We start from the raw sequence: 18,214 nt of genomic DNA, 5'->3' as shown, positions 1-18,214 counted from the left end.
CAAAATAGAGAACTCAATTTTAAAGCCCAGAAATGGGCAAAATGAGATCACTTGTTTGGGTTTATCAAAAATTGCGTATATTAAAATTATTATTCTTTGTTAGTTTGTTTATAGGAAATTTGAATGAGTGGGTGTGCAGGGTTCCTCGGGTTACTCCAGCATCCTTTTACTTCTATATGCATTTATTTTATATTTTATTTTATCAAATATTTACATTTTATGATGTATTTAATTATAATTTTAAATATCAATTTACTATATGCACAATAGGTTAAGTGGGTGCCCCATAAAAGCTGCATATCTGTGATTGTTGGTGTAAAAGTGTAAAACTACAGTTCTGTAGTTAGTTGACTAGGTCAGACTTCAGCACCCCCGTGACCTTTGTGCAGGATAAGCGGTAAGGAAAATAAATGTTACAAAAAAAACTTAGTGGCAATTTAATGACATATAATCACTTGCAAATATGCAGAGGTCAGGAAGCTTTTATTTGCAATGACATAATGTAAGCCTGTTTCATCTTTATAAATTATAGTGGTTAGTCATTTGCATGTTCTAATGCAGATTTTAGCTTTAATATGTGGCTTAAGGTTTGTAAGGAGGTGTTGGGGTTGTAGACTCAGGCCTGGGTTTGGGACTTGGGATTTGGAGACGGTTTGGGGATAGGAGTAGGATTGGGATTTGGGGTAGGTTTTGGATTTGAATTGGGAGCAGGAGCAGGGGCAACGAAGCAACCCCTTTTGTGCCATTGCATGTCCCTCACACGTCTGACAGACTGGATCTGAGGTGCAGCGGCTCCCCAATCGTTCCAGTGCTTAAATTCTCCATGCTCAAACACATACTGGCGTCCCCTGTAGCCCGGATACATGTAGCCTACCCACCTTAAAAGGAAAGGGACAGTGAACTGAATAATGGTTCTTGAATATAATAGGCCAAATGAAACGCCTGATTACCATACTATTTAACCTTGCATATATTTAAAAACAAAAGATGGTGTCTTACGTGCCGTTGATGGCCTTAGCACTAGCCACACGATCCTGGAAACCATAAGCCCACAGGCTGGGAACATCATCATCAACAATTTCCATCTTCCGGCCCTCAAAACCTGCATTCTCGAACAAGTGCAGCTTGTGATCTGCATTATCCTGGAAAGATACGCACTTGATTCCCTAGTGAATGTGTTTACATTGCAATAGTTATGGTTATTGTAAATACAAACCACATTTAGGGGCTTGAACGAGCCCAAACAGTAGTGGCTCTGGCAATTGGTCCATGTGCTCCAGCGGGGATATTCCCCCTTCTCCAATACAAACTTCTCCCCAGCAAAACCTATATGCTCAAAACCGATCCATCTGAAACAGAAGAGAGAGGAAATGCTCACACATTCTTCTGTAAGGGCTCTGGTGTATTTAATTATTCAACAAAGACACAGAATCCCTTACGGTCCAGATTCCACAATGATGGACCCAACTTTCGCTGTCTTCTCCAACAAATCTTTACATTCGCCAGACAATTCCACTTTCTTTCCACGGAAATTCTCAAACTCAAAAACCACCAACTATAGGACAGAAATGAATAACTGCAATGGCCAAATGATTTTCCAGATTGATTTAGTCAAATTTGAGTCATTCAAGTACCTTATATGAGGCTCCAGCTCCGCCTTGGCCTTTCTCTGCAGGGAACTGGTCTGGGCTTCCTTGTTGATCTGTCATATTTGGGCTTCTGCACAATCTAATAAGATCCAATGCGTTAGCCATATTTATGAAAAAGTGCTTTTGGAGAGACAATTGTGGTATTTTTTCTTGATACGTTTTGACTGATCAGACTTGTCAGACTAAATCTTCTGTACATTCACTTATTTTCCGTTCTGCATACCCATTAATAAGATATACTTTGTTTTGAAGGTAGAACTCAGATGGATAAATAATAAAAAACTAAGAAAATAAACTTTCCAGTTGCAGATTTACCTGAATGGCTGGTGTCAGTGCAACTGGTATGGTACAAGCCAATGTCTGCGTCCTTTGTTGTTCTTGTCTATTTTCAAAACCTGTCTTAGTGTGAGGGTGTGGAGGCCTGGCGAGCATTCGGTGCAAGCCAGTGGGGGTATTTATGGTTTATTTCTGGCCACAGCAGCAAAAAGCCTGTTGATGCAGCAAGTCTGTCGCACCCATTGTATTCATCACACTGCTTCTCAATAGACTTGCCCACTGTTCCTGGCAAAGGCTGCCCAGCTCGGCCTGTATTACCGAGCGCACCATGATCTTGCCATAGATGAGTGTTCTACCATCCAGCCAGGAGAAATAACCTATATATCTGTTCTAGTCAGCTTTTTGCAATCCGCTCATCCAACTTATTGCTGCTTGGCTCATACCAGGTTATTTGCCTTGTGTGTTGCCTAGAGGAGACTCTATGGGCAACAATGGTGTCTTTCATAAACTATAATTTAAATACTTGATGTAATTTGTGATTTACCACAAATAAGATTCTAGGTAAACCTCAAATACTACATTCAATAGAAAAGCTTTTAATGAAATTTTAAACATTGCTATGTAATGACTGCTGGTCATTTTTTTTCCATTGGAAAACAGGCACTTAAAAAATCTCAAGTACAGTAGATAGACATATTCACACAAAGTGGTAGTATAAAAAATATTCCAACATTTTCTGCAATTTTGCCAATATCATGATGTGTTTGCAATTAGCATCTGGAAAAAATGATTGTCTGTTCATGTCTACATGATATAAATATAGAGTCTGCATGATGATCATATTTCTTAAAGTGCAAACATTTACCTTAAAGGATCGAAATACAATATGATCCACTAAAGACAACACGTGAGTGGCTATAAATTGGTAGCATAGGGGGCCTCACGACATCGATCCCCTTCAAGAACCACTGGAAAAGCAGAAAATAAGAATGGGAAAAAAAATAGCTAATCTAAGTCATGCTCCACATTGCATTGATGATCACAGGTTTCTATTGTAGCATTAGTTCATGTTTATGTCCTGGGCATAAATATACAATGACACAAAGCCTTGGTAAACCATTTACAAAACATACAGATCTGAATTACTTATGTATTCTGCATAAAAAAGCCAAAATTTTATTTTGCATATTTCACATCTGGTTCAAATGTCCCAATAAGGCACTTAAGTGCATAGTTTAGATGTTGTTGAAGTGTCTCTTGGCACAAACATCTGACATGGATGGATCCTGCCCATATTAGTAGCTCCTACAAGAAACACAATTCAAAAAAGACATTACATTCTACATTCATTAACAACAAATTCCATTGTCTTTTAGATCTGAGAAAGTAAACCTTTCAAAATAGGTACGACAATAAAACAAAAAATGAAACTTCAAGGACCAAAAGGACGCATCTTGAATGAAACAAGATAATGGGTGAATTTGCCATGAAGAAGTGATTTAAAAATTCCACGGTTATGCATTAAGATACCCATTCAACCATATATAGTGTCTGTAGATAGTAATTCATTTTTGCTATGTATTCAATTTCATCCTCACTTGCTAGATGTGGTTCCGCAATCATTCCCCCTCAAGTTGACTGATACGCTTTTTGGTCTTCAACTCTGTCAGCCAAGCTGGAGAGGAGACCACTCTGCAAAGGACACAAAGATTACAAAAAATAAAATAAAATAAAATAGACTTTATACAGCAGTAATTTTGTCTTCAGCTGCTCTTACCCCCCATCTGGAGCGCCTACTGGTGGAAGTACTCGTGCCGCCCCAGCAAGCAGAGCAGCGGAACGAGGAAGGTGGGGAGAGCGAGGCAGTAGGGAGGGAGATGGCACCACTTCATCATTTGCACTTTCCTTGTCTTCTTCATACTCCTCTCGTCCTTCTGCTCTTTTTTTGATCTGAGCCTGAGAGAACGTGATAAGTACAGTAAGACCACGTTGAGATATAGTACTGTATATCTAGCTGTGGTCTCTGTGAACCCACAATGAGGGCGGACGGACTCATCCCAGGAAACACATTGCTCTTTCTAGAAGGAGTAGGAGAAGGGACGATCCTTAGTTTTGGCTGCTCCTCTTCCGAGTCGGACTGTCCACGTCCTCTATCTAAAATCCCCATCAAATCAATGCATTTAGCTATCAACAGTAAATTCAAAAGAAACTGTTCAACTACATTTAAATGGAAAATGAGATTAAGGATGACCTGTGGAGTCACAAGACCGCCAGTCCAAATTTTCTTTCATAGACAATTGTGAGCGGCTTGAGCGTGATGGACGCGACCGGGTGCGCTTCTTCCCCAGATCTGCCCTGGATTTCTGTGCGCTGGTGTCAAGGAGAGGGGTGGAGCTCTGTGCAATGGAATATAAAAAGTTTCAGATTAATAAAGTCAAAGTGTATACAGTAGAAGATCTGACTTTGAAAGAGTCTGGGAATTGAATAAATGTAATTTTCACCACCAATTTCTTCAAAGTCATACCTGTTAGTTTAATGGCTGGATAATGCTTTACGCCAGCACTAGGTAAAACCCATAAAAGTTTCAAAACTGATTTAAAATGATCTAAATCAGTGGTTTTCAAAGTGGGCGGTACCGCCCCCCGGGGGGCGGTGTGAACTTTCAGGGGGGCGCTGACGAATAAACAGGCGAATGGGGGGCGTTGAAATAGTGAAGGGGGCGATGGAGCAATTACAGTAAAATGTGACGTTGGTGTTTGTAGAAAGACCGGAAAAATTGATTGTCTGTAATAAAAAGTCGACAAAAAACAAGCTTTATTGAAACAAGAAACGTTGTCTGCTCGAGCGCTCACGAGCAGCGCGCATATACCGTATATCACTAATTGTCGCGAGTTTATCGTCGATGCAGGCGACTGGGGAAACCACCACCATCCAGTCAGCCGCAGAGGAGCACACAATAGCGCGCCGGCAACGCTTAACCACAGACGTATGCGCACAGCGACCGGCTTAATGCATCAGCTATCAATTTTTATGATTCGAGGTGAACTGCGCATTGGTCTATTAAAAGAAACGAAATTAGCGAATAATATCTGAGGCGCCTGTCTTCTATTTATTTAAGCTTCGTTCGTTGGAAAGGGGTAAAGAGGGGGGCGTTGGCATTTTGGCCCGGCGGTGAAGGGGGCGGTGGCCAAAAAAGTTTGAAAATCACTGATCTAAATGATCAGTGTCTGGCTTAAGGTTTATAGTTCAACACTACTGTGTGTACTGAGTGTAGTAGATACAAAATGATATACCAAATGGTTGTGTTTTATTAAAATCAGATTCCAAAATGTTTATTGTGTATAAGGGTGGTACTAACCTCAGGGAAAGGAGATAGCTCTGATTCAATTTCATTGATATCTTCTAGTGAGGCATCAGGGAACGGATCAGTGGAAGAGTTGGGAGTTGAATGAATATTAGTCCTTTGAAATCAGAGAAAAATATTGAATCCTCCAAAAATAGGACTAAAACTTCAACAATGGCTACACGTTATTTTATTTCAAATCCAAAAGATACATGCTTCTCGTTCTGTGGCGCACTGTAATCACATTTGAGCACCTGAATATATGTTCCATCAAAAAATAAGTTATATGCTCTCATGTGAACAACCATTAGTTTTATATATTTTCAGCAACAGTTTATCCTACCTGTCAGTTGTAGCTCTCCATTCATAGGTTGAATGGTGCCTGTCTGAATCAAAGTCTATCAACGTCTCCTTATCTTCAGCATGGATGCGGTAACTGCTGGTGGGGTCCTAAATGACACAGAAAGAAAATGTTTGGACACCATTAGAAAGTTCCTTCACTTGTCCTCATCTCATTATGATTATATGAACTGTGTGCAGTGCAAAAATTACAGAGAAAGAATACTCAAGCATGGGTCTTTTAATGAGTTGCTCAGAGAGGCAAAGCTCTGCTCAACATAGCACCGTGGGCATGTGTTTGCAAGCAAATACACACACGCAAATGCACACACTCGACGACATTGACATTTCTTAATCGTGTGTGTGTATGTATATATATACATATACACATATATACACATACACACAAACACACAAACAACCACACAACCACACACACACACACACACACACATGGGTATACTATACATATTCAAAAAATTTGAATATTTGGAGCACTGTTGTTTAATTATGATTAATCCCCAGGGTAAACATATATATAAGTGTGTCATATTATATCATATTTGTTCTCAAAACATATTTGTCTCGGTTTAGGACGTTTGGGGTTATTTTCACAGAATTACCCTTCTTAACAGGACACTTTTTGTCAGGAAGCATTGCCACCTGGTGGAACAAGCATTGATGTACAACCCTGAGTTGAGCCCTAGCCAAGAGGCCTCACCCACTACAATAATTTAGCCATTTCAACCTTAGAACTATTTGATTGGAAAAAAATATTTTTTTCAAATTGATTTATACAACAACAAAGTAATAGATTGACTAAAGTGGCCCTGTGGCTTGGGGTCATGGGTTCAGATCCAGGTTGGTCCACCAGTGTGGAGTTTGCATGCTCTCCCTGGGCCTGCGTGAGTTTTTTCAGGGTACTCCGGTTTCCTCCCATATTCCGAAAACATGCATGGTAGGCCCGAGGATAACATGCAAACTCCACACAGGTGGACCAACCATGATTTAAACCCAGGTCCCCCACTGTGAGGCCGACGCGCTAACCACTCATGCACCGGATCGCCCAAGATTTAGATACCCATTTTCAAAAACCTTATCTTATCCATGATAAGCCTTTAACAGGTCACCATGTACTTTCTCACAAACGCAATTTTTGGACGGAAAAAAAATCATGTGGAACTAGCATGTGCAGTGTGGTACCCGATAACAACCCACCAAATGGGGAGTTTGAGACATACAAAGCTACAGAAAGAAAGTGGGAGCACTCTGTGCATGTGTGCACACACCCAAAGTGTACACAAGGACACAAACACACGCACACACACATTCTCACACAAAGTACACAAACCCACAGGGATGGGTGCAACAGAGCCTGCTGTTTTAAGTTAAAAACATTGTGCTTGTTCAAACAGGCAAGTGAACTGATCTGTCTGTGCCTGCTCTTCATTCTTAATAGATCGGATTTCTCTATGAAGAGTATATTGTTATATTAAAAACCTGTACAGGCTTATGTACATTTGGATTGGCATCGGTATGTGGACTGTACATTAATACATCTGGCGGGGTTGGGATACATGCACCGTGTGAATTTCTCACAAAGAATCCAAAGAATTTAAAGTGAACACCTCAGAAGGAAAAACTAAGAATTAACCTAAGTATGGTAATGTACCTCATTACTACTGTGTTCATATGAAGTATTTTTTGAGCCATGATACAATATATCTTTTTTTTACAAGTAAATAGTTGGTTAGGTCGTAAACAGCATGAGTCATTAGAAGCCAAGTGACAAATAATCCATTCTGAGTCATGAGGAGCAGCTATGTGAATTGTGACAGCAGACTTTTTTTCGACTCTGTAAAAATGTTTACCAAAATAAGTTTAAAAAGCTTTTTGGATCATTTAGAAGTGTGGTAAGCAGAATTATTAGGATGTGTTGATTTAGACAGAAATGTAAGATAATCAAGTAAAATATAGTAAAAGGGCTCTATAAAAATATACACAATTTATAAATCTTGTTTGTGCTCAAAGGTCACTCATTAAAAAGTTGTTCTTTTTCCCCAATCCCCAAAGACTGTACTGCAATACAACACTGGGTGGAAATAAATTATGTGACTAGAGCTTATTGAAAAAAATGCCGCATTGAATGCATGCTGTTCTCAAAGCTAAAGGTGGCACAACTTAGTATGTGTATGACCTATTTTTTTTTTAAATTTATTTCAAGTAGTGGGCTAATAACCCTAACACAGTCTATTTTTTTTTTTAACTATCAGGTAAGTTAATAAAACTAAATTGTCTGTAAACAACTTGAGAACCAGCTACTGATTGACACAATCATCAAATCCATACTAGATTTACTATTTGAGTTACTGTATACCTACCTACCTGTTTTAAAACAAATGAATGAGTCAGACAATATGATCATACCTATTCCTCTATAATTACCATGATCAGCATCCAAGCCTGTCATAATGCGTGGATGCAAATCTAGTTTATGTGCAAAGGTGGTTTCTGTAGTCAGGATCATAGTCACACCCATGCACACCAACACAACACAACACACAAGCAAACAAAGACACAATTTTAGGGCATGGCGTAACCAGGTGAAGCGAGTATAACAAGATTTTTTTATATACAGTACACTCTATTTACCTCCTCACATTTCTAATCTAAAAGGTTCAATAAGTGTCCCCAATGGAGTTATTTTATTTTTCAGAAAATGACGATTCAGGCATGGTAGCCCAGTATTTCATGTTATTCTGGGCATGGGGCAATTATTGACAGTATTCCACATATAAGCAGATTTTTTTTTGTTCTTTTAGTCTTTTTATGATTAGTTATAACGGGTGACAAATTTTAATTTTACTATTAAATTAGAGCAAGAAAAGCCTTCGTCCATCACAGTAGAATGACCGTTTGAGTAAACTTCACTCCTTGTACAAATGGAGCAAAATGATCCATTTGCTATTCCTAGGCTTCATGTAGATGTGGACTAACTGTGCCCCCCCCCCACCCCCCCTTCGGGTCCACAAAAAATAAGCTCTGTAAAGTCAGCTGTCCTAGTAAGCATTTGTTGTTTTTGTTAATTGCCCTTGACCCTGTACAAAGCAGGGTGGCCTGGAGCCACACATGACTATGTCTGGACCACCTGACCATTCAGTGATGTTGACCCTACGGCACCACCTCAGAGCTCAAGACTGCAACATATCCAGGCCCAACATTTGCCCCATAAACTCTCTGCCTGTAACTGATTATAAGGATACATTAAAAGAAGAAAAGCTATGGAATTTACCTCATGCTTGATAGATCTGTGTCTTTTTGTCATCTCTTCCTGGGGAAACCCTTCCTCCTGCACTCGAGACTCCTCCTCTTGCCCTCGGTATTCAGTTTTTTTCTCCAAGCTGTCCAAGTGCGATCTTCTCTCAAAGTCCCCTTTATTCTTCACTCTTTCTTCAGCATCTCTTTGCCGATTGTCGTCATTGAAGGGCACGGGCGGCTCTATTCTTGCGTCCCGTGTAGTTACATCCACTCTCGGCTGTGAACCCCATCGAGTTGGCCTCACTGAAAAATCGTCAAAATGACCGACATCCCCCAGAGGTGCAGGCTCATTGACTGAGAAGTTATCAAAAACTATTTTAGTTTGTGGCGAGAATTTGGATGAACTTTCTTTTCTCTCCTCCTCTTCCCTTCTTGCCTCCAGTCTTTGTCTCTCTGCCCTCCTCATCCTCTCCAGATCTTCCCTTTGCTGTAGCATTTTCATCTCCATCTTTTGTCTTGTCCTGGACTCCTCTTCCTTCAGTGCTTGCACCACTCTAGACTCCTCTCTCCTGTACTCCAATTCTTCTTGTCTCTGTCGCTCATCCTCTTCCACCTTGAGCCTGAATTTGTCCATCTCCCCCCATCTTCTCTCCTCTTCCCTTATACTTTCCCTCTCAATTTCCCCCCTTCTCTGCCGTTCATTATGTTCTATCTTCAACTTGAGTGTTTCGATCTCCTCCTTTCGTTTCTCCTCGTCCCTCAGTCTTTCCCTCTCCAATCTCTCCTCTTGTTCCATTGCCAGCCGTATTCTTTCAACCTCCCTCCTTCTCTCCTCTTCCCTTAATCTTTCCTTCTCCAATTGTTCTCGTTCCTGTCTCTCCTCTTCCTCCCTTTTTAGCCTCAATCTTTCCATTTCCTTTTTTCTTTGCTCCTCTTCCCTGAGCCTTTCCCTGGCAAAGTCCTCACGCAAGCGCCTTTCCTCTTCTTCCCTCATCAGCCTCAGTCTTTCTCTCTCCTCTCTCCTTTTCTCCTCAACCTTCACTCTTTCCCTCTCCAATTCATCTCTTCTCTGTCTCTCCTGCTCTTCCCTCCTCAGCCTCAGTCTTTCTATCTCCTCCCTCCTTCTCTCTTCTTCCTTTAACCTTTCCCTCTCCAATTCTTCCCGAACTCGTCTCTCCTCCTGTTCCCTCAATCTTTCTATCTCTTGCCTCCGTCTCTCCTCTTCCATTTTCCTTTCCCTCTCCAAGGCTAACATTTTCTGTCTCTCCTCTTCTTTCCACACGACCTTCAGTCGTTCTATCTCTTCCCTCCTTCTTTCCTCTTCTCTCAACCTTTCTTTTTCGAATTCTTCCCTTTTCAGCTTCTCCTCTTCCAACTTTTTCACTTTCATTCTTTCAATTTCCTGCCTTTTTCTCTCTTCTTCCCTTACTTTTTCCCTTTCTAGATCCTGCTGTCTACGCATCTCTTCTTCCCTTTTCAGCCTTAATCTCTCCATCTCCTCCCGCCTTTTCTCTTCTTCTCTGAGCCTTTCCCTCTCCAATTCTTCACGAATCCGTCTTTCCTGTTCTTCTCTCTTCAACCTCAGTCTTTCGATCTCAACCCTTCTTTGCTCCTCTTCCCGAAGTCTTTCCTTCTCCAGTTCCTCCCTTCTCCTCTGCTCTTCCAACTTCTTCAGTCTTAAGCTTTCTATCTCTTTTTTCCTCGTCTGCTCTTCCCGCAGTCTTTCTCTCTCTCTTTCCTCCCTCATATGTCTTTCCTCTTCTTCTCTCTTCAGCCTCAATCTTTCAATTTCCTCCCTTCTTTTCTCCTCTTCTTGCAACCTTTCCTTCTCCAATTCCTCCCTTCTCTGCCTCTCTGCTTCTTCCTTCTTTAGCCTCAATCTTTCAATTTCCTCCATTCTTCTCTCCTCTTCTCGCAACCTTTCCTTCTCCAATTCCTCCCTTCTCTGCCTCTCCTCTTCTCGCAACCTTTCCTTCTCCAATTCCTCCCTTCTTCTCTCATCTTCTTGCAACCTAACCTTCTCCAATTCCTCCCTTCTCTGCCTCTCCTCTTCTTCTTTCCTCAGCCTCAATCTTTCTAGTTCCTCACTTTTTCTCGCCTGTTCTTTTAGCCTCTCTTTCTCCAATTCCTCACTTCTCTGCCTCTCCTCTTCCAACCTTTTTACTCTTAGCTTTTCCATCTCCTCCATCCTCATTTCTTCTTCTCTCAACCTATCCTCTTCCTGTCTTCTCTGCCTCTCCCCTTCTTCCCGCTCCAGTCTCAATCGTTCTTTCTCCTCCTCCTCCTCCTCCTCCTGCCTTCTCTCCTCTATCCTTTGCCTTTCCTCTTGTTCCTCTGCAAGCCTATGTCTTTCATTCTCGGCCTCCCCGGGGCTCGTCTCTTCTTCCTTTTGCTCCTCATCCTCCTCTTTTCCTTTCTTCTCCTCCTGTATTATTTTCCCCTCCTCATTCATGCCCTCGCCCTTGCTCTTTAAAGTTCCCATTTCATCTACATTGTTATCAACTTTCGACACTATGTCACGAGGAGCTTCGCCTTTGTCTCCCTCCGTGGCACCAAAGTGAAGAGAGCGGCGTTTCAGAGTGTCAGATCTTTTAACAATTTCAGGTGAGGAGTCATTGGTGGCGTCATGATGTCCGGGCTCGAAATCTTCCGATGTCTCAAGGCTTGATTTTTCAGTTGTGTCAGGCTTCCTTGATTCAGGAACAGCTGGAAATTTGGGAGTCTTCTCTATTGTTGGTGCAGTTGGGGCCACTACGCTGGGAAGGAAGATTCATTCATTCGTTAAATTGATCTGCCAATACTCGTCTTGCCTGCTGCTATCTAGGCTTGAACAATTTACAACTTGGGGCTTAACTGAAGCTTAATTGTTTATCTGGAAAGAAGTTCACTGAGGAACAATTCATAATTAAAGTGTGTGAACTTTACACTGTACAATGTGACTGTAACCAAGACATAATCCCCAAGAGACATGAAATAAAATATCAAACATAAGGTTTACATGCATGATGTCCAAAGACAGAATTTTGACTGAGGAAATGGGGATTACTAACCTGGGTTCCTGAGTCGTCCAGTTCTTAATCCGTTCTTTGACACCAGCGGTTTCGTTAGCAAACTCCGGCTGAATTCTCTTCACAGCAACCTCAGGCCTTGTGTCAAAGAGAAGACTTATCCGGCGTTTAATACTACCACCTCCATTGGTGTTCTCTATTATTTGGTCTTCATCACTTGCTATTATGGGTGTCTCTGGCTCTATTGATTTTGTTTGGTTTGTATTTTCTTTTCCCTTGTTCATAGATGAATCTTTGCTGGGTTCACTTGGCCGAGGGATGCCACCAGAGTTAAACTTTGAAGTTAGCTCGACAGACAAGCGCTTTCGGGTTCCTCCCCATTTAAATGTTTCATTAATATTTGGGGAATCATTACTCAGGACTTCGTCGGTCTTCTGGACATTGGTTGGTGGAGATTTGTTTTCGCCCTTTTTGATGTCATCCTGTTTAGTGTTTGTCACTGCCTGTGTGTCTGTTTTGTTGTTTGTTTTGGCAACTTCTCTTTGTACTGCAATAGGTTTGGGTACAGGTTTGGATTGTTTTGTTTGATCCTTTAAAGGTAGTATACTCATGGATTTTTGCTGAGGTTGTTTGGCGGGTGGCTGAGGTTGTTTGGCGGCTGGTTTGGTCATGGGGGGTTTAGGAGCAATATTAGTTTTTCCATCCTTGTCTTTAGAGGACACATTAATAGTCTTTGGGGCATTTATGGAGCGAATTATGTTGTTTTGTGCTGAAAAGGGTTTGGGAGTAAGTCGCGGTTTAGGAGGGAGAGATGGCTTAGTTTTGGAGACATCAATCAACTGGGAGGAGTCAACTGAGGTCTGCATCATTAGATTTCTAAAAAAATAGAAATAAAAATATGTTAAAGTCTACTTATATAACTCATACAGCAAATATTTAGCCATAGAAACCAAGTCTACACTATAAAAAATATTTTTTTTGTAATGTGGAGAGAGCATAGATTCCATAAGCCAACATAAGAATTATCAAGCAAATTTGAGCAGCCACTAAAGAATGAAGGACTTTACATTAATGCATTGAATTTATGCATGCCTATGTATTGCACACAATGTGCCACTGATAGTAGTGATGGTCAACAACCCCCCAAAACTGATTATAACGGTGTATCGCTCCAAAAATAGTTACCAAACTTTAAGATGAGGGACGCATGCACCAAGTCATTTAGATCAGGAAGTCATTATAAGAGTTCCTACAAATTTGGGACCCAGTACTTCCTGTTTGATTTCCTCTGCAGCCCTCTTCAGGAAGCAAAGTAGTTCAGAAGAGTGTCTGCGACCTCCAAGACGGCGACATAATGTGCTCTTTAGGTGGGTATCATGTCTAAGACCCTATCCCGAACCTCGTACACTTGAACTAGTTGGCCGCTTCATTAACTGTTACCAAACAGTGAAATGTATTAAGGCCTGCATTGCTTCAACATATTAAGTTGCAGACTTTTATGGAAAGATGTACATTTATTATATCTTTAAGATAGACAAGATTTGAAGAACTCACTAGTACACAGGTTTAAATATCAAAAATATAACTCATCGCAAATTCACTCCTTCACAATTTTTTTCTGCTCTAAATTATGATTTTTGTTTTGTTTCTTGTTCAGCAAAATTGTGAAAATCCACGTAGAAACTCACAAGCGGAATCCACTCTTGCTACTAGGACTCAGCACTGAAAAAAAAAAGTTATCATAGTGGTGACCATAGTTGGCGATTTTTCAATTATCATGACTGGTCTACATTTACCGCGATATTCGGGGATTACTGTACACACATGGAAACATTTCAAGCTACTGTACTGTGAAGGTGGCAGAGTGTACACAGAGTCTAAAGTAGCACTACCAAAAGTGTCACTAAAAATTCCTCACGCATTGTTTGCAGCATCTGGTTTGACCTGTCAGTCTTTTTGAATCTACGAGTCCCGCAGATCCCCACCCAAAAGTTGAATGACTGTGCCCGCCTGTTCCACACAATATCACAATTACATTGCTTTCTTTTTTACACACACGAATGTTCATGTCCACTTTTTTTGCAACAGTTTAGGTATAAAGGTGGCGGTCAGGCGACTGAGTAGTTAGCGCGTCAGACTCACAGTTTTGGGGTCCTGGGTTCAAATCCAGGTCAGCAGACCTGTTTGGAGTTTGCATGTTCTCCCTGGGCTTATGTGGGTTTTCTTTGGGTACTCTGGTTTCCGCCCACATTCTAAAGACATGCATGGTAGGCTGATTGGACACTAACCCTGGATATGAGTGTGAGCGAGAATAGTTGCCCCAAAAGTCTGCTGGGATAGGCTCCAGCACCCCCCGCGACCCTTGTGGGGATAAAACAATTCAGAAAATGAATGAATAGGTATAAATGTATAAATGGTGCCAACCAGTTGCGAAATATGAACATCTCCATCCGGTCAGGTGAGTGTGAGAAAGAAACTCCGTCTTCAAAGTAAAAAGCTGCGCTTGACAGACCAACATTTAGTGCGTGTGTATTCAGGACACGGTCTCGCTTATCCGTGAATAACATCATTTTCCGAACAGCTATGTACGTCATCTTTGTTTGCTTGCCCTCTTTTTCCTCGCTGCTCACCTGCTTTGCTTGAGTGATGCACAACTATAAATGGCAACACAAGTTTAACCCATAAAAAGAAGTTATAGTTGTCGCTGTCGAGCTGGGTTAATATGTTACGGATAAACACACGTCAACAGTGAACGATCGGTCGTTGAACTGAGAGAAATCAACTCTTTAAAAATGTGCAACTTTATAAAACTAAACCATTATTTCCGTCTTACATCTTGTTTACCCACACCACTTAGTTAAATAACAAACAAAATACACGCTGTGCACCTGCATCGCATATAGATGTAGAAAGGTGTTTCGTTTACCTTTTAGTATTCACACAGATTCATACGGATGGCGGCTGAAAATTGCCGTGGGAAGAAGTTATAAAAGGAAAAACCAACTTGGGGTTTTCCTCCACCGTCTTGCCTGCTGTTCTCTGTTTTTTCCTCATTCCCACTTAGGAGGCGTCACAATGGTGTTGACTCCTCCACGACACTCCTCCTCTGGTCTACACACCAGTTTTGAGGTTAAGTTAGACGTTATATTAACGGCCGTTTGCGAGTAATTATCCTGGAGTTTCAAAATAAAACCAGTATTTTAAAGCAACACTTTTCAAGGACAAAAACATGTTGTTTCCCAGAGTTTTTACCAATAATAGTCAAATTTGGGAAAAAGATACTATGTATCTGTCTTATCCATATGGCAATGAAATTTCCCAAATACTGGATGAATAAAGTTATCGCATATCACACATAGAGGTATAATGTGCATGATAAAATAAATAATTTGACCTGTGAACAGGCAGATGAGGGTGGCCCAGCGTCTTGAGTGGTTAGCGTATCGGCCTCACTGTGGGGGATCTGGGATCAAATCCAGGTTGGTCCACTTGTGTGGAGATTGCATTTTCACCCCGGGCCTGTGTGGGTTTTCCAAGGGGATTGCAGTACTACATAACTTTTGCATAAAGATGCTCAAAATGTTGATTGTACCCAGTGGAATGGTTATACTAACCACACTCTTTAATAGCTTCAGGAAATCGCTGAATATTTGAACAAAACTGCAATGTTTTGTTGTATATTCGGATCCAGCACATCCCAAATGTGGTAAATGGATGGGATGGTTGATACTTTGCGGAGCTGCCAATACCAACCTTGTAACCGGTGCAAAATCTTGCTGCAACATGAAATGATGTTTGTAAATCAATGGCTTCAGAATCTCATCATATCTCTTCAGTTTGTTTAAAGGGCCACCAAAACATGCACCTGTTTTTGTTGTCCATTACAGATAACTAACTGTACAACATGAATCCCATTTCCCCCTTTGACCTCCCAATCCACAATGTCGAAATAAGATCCCTCAAAATACATAGAGAAAATATTCATTGGTTAGAGTATTTACCTCACTGTGGTCAGGCTAATTAACCGAAATGATTACAAATATCTATTTTTTCCAACAGTGATTCAGTATGTACTGTGATATTTTACTTGCAAAAAAAGAAGGCAAATTTTTATTTTGAATATTTTTATTGGATGTTTCCTTTTAGCTCTCGATCAAGCTTGACAGTAAAGCGTTGTGTCTGCCTTATGGACCTGATAAACCTGTTCTGGTGAAAGCAGACTGCCATTTAACCGATTAGTAAATGGATCCATGCAGTGCATTGTGCTTATTGGCTATATTCAAAAATAGATTTTGATTGCATATCTGGCCTCTATTTCATTTGCCTTTTTAAAATAAGAAGCATAAATGATGATTGGGGACTATGAATGTTTTTTTGGGGATGTCGGAGGACTCAGAGTTGGAATATTTTATATTATTATATCTTTTTTTGTAGTTTATTGAAGTGTGAAATTATACTTGTTTATGATTTGCTGTCTTACTTTACCTCATGAATGTAGGGTGATTCATCCAACCCTGGCATCAACTTCCTCACTGACCCTGCAGAGTGTGAGTGTGAATGAATAAATGGAAGTTATCACTCATACAGGGTTTTAGATGTTGGCCTCAAATAGAATAAGTCCAATCTTAGTTGTATTTAAAATATATGTACTTTGACTCAAACATGCACCCGCCCACATAAACACAGGTAGAAAAAAATCAATATTCAACCCCCAAGTGTCACACAGTCAGTATTCAGCGTTTGTCAGAAGCAGCTGCTCTTCTGAGCTCCTGCCCCCACAATCCACTCCAGACAATACCAAAGAAAAAAAGAGAAACTCAAGCCACAAAAACACTTCTGTCAAACACACATGGTTTTGTAACACCATGCTCAAAACCTATTGTGCTTTAACACACACACACACACACACACACACACACACACACACACACACACACACACACACACACACACACACACACACACTGTCACAAAACACTGTTTTATGTTGAATAAAATTTTTGAATTCATCTTCAGTACCACTGGTTAGTTGGCAAATACCTGTGTTGACCACTAGAAGGTGTAATGTTCCAACTTTTTTTTCCATCCTTGTTCTTGGTTTCAGTTTTGTTTCTTAGTGGCTATCAAAAACAAAATAGCAGATTGTTGGAATACAAACAAGCATGCTGACCTTGACCTCTTATTTTATATACATTTGCCTGATTGATTTTGGTCAAGCTGTCTACAATTTCCTATACAATGACTTTTCTCATGGAATTCAATTTTTTTAATGTGCTGTTTTGTGATCTGTCTCTCTTTTAGCCTTTCTATTGCAAATTGTAACAGTCTCCAATGAACATGGCCAAAATCCCACAGTCCCTCGCTGCTCTCCTTCACACACCTGTGTCGCACTCCTTTCCGTTTTTCCTTTTCTGTCGGCCTCTCTCACCTGGTAACCAGACCTCTGGAGAGCAGGGTTGGGTTTCCACTTTCCCAGAAATGAAGACAATCTGAGCCACACAAAAAAAATCACAATGAGCCTTCTCTGCTCTCGGCGTGATATGTATACAGTATGTTTCACAAATTGTTTTATGAAGGTCCCTATCCTGTACACACCCTTTACATTTTTTTTTATATTTCATTTTTCATCAGGTTGTACTACCCATCTTTCCTCAAATATTTTCTTTTCATCTGGCATGGTGGTTCGGCGTCCACATACAGTCTTATAATATAATCCTTTGAATCAAAAGAAGCATTATAAAGCCGACTAGGGCCCTCCTGAAATCACTCATGAGGAATAAAACTAGACAGTAAGGAGTACATAAAGGACACTAAAATGATTATTGTAATTGAGTTGATTGCAGCATGTAGAGAGGATATTGCTTGTGGCACCTCTCAACTGGCTCTGAACTTATGTTTGGCACAGACCCTAAGGGACCATGCTAACGTTCCTAACCAAGCCAATTGCTCCTGGACAGATAAGAGACAGAAACATAGAAAAAAACGGCGAATTAAATTATACCTCAAAAGCTTAGGATGACCGCAAACAGATGCCATTTGTCCTTGGGTAATCATGGGTTTGTTTGTACTTGATGTCATAATTCAGCATGAGGCCCTTCAAATAAAGCATGGTTAAGTAGGTTGTGAAGACCCAACATAACAGTTGCCAATTAGCCCACAAAGCAAAGCACCATTAGAGTGTGAACTCATGAATCAATAACTCCAGCTTTTCATCAGGCTAGCTGGAGGCCTGAACTAAACACGGCACGCAAGAAAAACTGCTGCGCTGGACTAAACCACGTGTTGTATTTAACATCAATCTCAGGAAAACATCATTTCCATCATATAAAATTATTATACAA

General features: G+C 40.7%; 2 protein-coding genes across 2 annotated transcripts; both read right to left on the bottom strand.

Annotated features, from left to right (window-relative positions):
* Positions 1–464: 464 nt before the first annotated feature.
* Positions 465–2,079, bottom strand: LOC144203677 (beta-crystallin B3-like). Its single transcript, XM_077727243.1, has 6 exons — positions 1,965–2,079; positions 1,635–1,728; positions 1,440–1,555; positions 1,217–1,349; positions 1,000–1,142; positions 465–878 (listed from the first exon to the last, which is right to left on the bottom strand). The coding sequence occupies exons 2-6, from the start codon at positions 1,707–1,709 to the stop codon at positions 617–619; spliced, it is 729 nt and encodes a 242-aa protein (XP_077583369.1). The 5' UTR covers positions 1,710–1,728; positions 1,965–2,079; the 3' UTR covers positions 465–616.
* Positions 2,080–2,505: 426 nt separating this feature from the next.
* Positions 2,506–14,969, bottom strand: tnks1bp1 (tankyrase 1 binding protein 1). The gene is made up of 10 exons (XM_077726274.1): positions 14,800–14,969; positions 11,916–12,749; positions 8,900–11,621; positions 5,612–5,718; positions 5,284–5,386; positions 4,177–4,321; positions 3,961–4,079; positions 3,703–3,881; positions 3,524–3,617; positions 2,506–3,230 (listed from the first exon to the last, which is right to left on the bottom strand). Exons 2-9 carry the CDS (start codon positions 12,740–12,742, stop codon positions 3,545–3,547), a joined length of 4,275 nt encoding a protein of 1,424 aa, XP_077582400.1. The 5' UTR covers positions 12,743–12,749; positions 14,800–14,969; the 3' UTR covers positions 2,506–3,230; positions 3,524–3,544.
* Positions 14,970–18,214: the final 3,245 nt, after the last annotated feature.

The sequence above is a fragment of the Stigmatopora nigra genome, chromosome 10, assembly GCF_051989575.1.
Source record: "Stigmatopora nigra isolate UIUO_SnigA chromosome 10, RoL_Snig_1.1, whole genome shotgun sequence".
Taxonomy (NCBI): domain Eukaryota; kingdom Metazoa; phylum Chordata; class Actinopteri; order Syngnathiformes; family Syngnathidae; genus Stigmatopora; species Stigmatopora nigra.
The sequence above is the reverse complement of the archived record's forward strand: the minus strand, read 5'-3'. Positions and strand labels throughout refer to the sequence as shown.

What these genes read in the sequence shown, in the direction of transcription:
- LOC144203677 (XM_077727243.1), bottom strand. Translation starts at nt 1,709, where the DNA reads ATGACAGATCAACAAGGAAGCCCAGACCAGTTCCCTGCAGAGAAAGGC. An exon ending in CGTTCAAGCCCCTAAATGTG is followed by an intron (nt 1,143 to 1,216) that starts GTTTGTATTTAC and finishes GTATCTTTCCAG; the next exon opens with GATAATGCAGATCACAAGCT. An exon ending in GCTAAGGCCATCAACGGCAC is followed by an intron (nt 879 to 999) that starts GTAAGACACCAT and finishes TTTCCTTTTAAG; the next exon opens with GTGGGTAGGCTACATGTATC.
- tnks1bp1 (XM_077726274.1), bottom strand. Translation starts at nt 12,742, where the DNA reads ATGATGCAGACCTCAGTTGACTCCTCCCAGTTGATTGATGTCTCCAAA. An exon ending in TGAGTCCGTCCGCCCTCATT is followed by an intron (nt 3,882 to 3,960) that starts GTGGGTTCACAG and finishes ACGTTCTCTCAG; the next exon opens with GCTCAGATCAAAAAAAGAGC. An exon ending in GTAGGCGCTCCAGATGGGGG is followed by an intron (nt 3,618 to 3,702) that starts GTAAGAGCAGCT and finishes TGTCCTTTGCAG; the next exon opens with AGTGGTCTCCTCTCCAGCTT.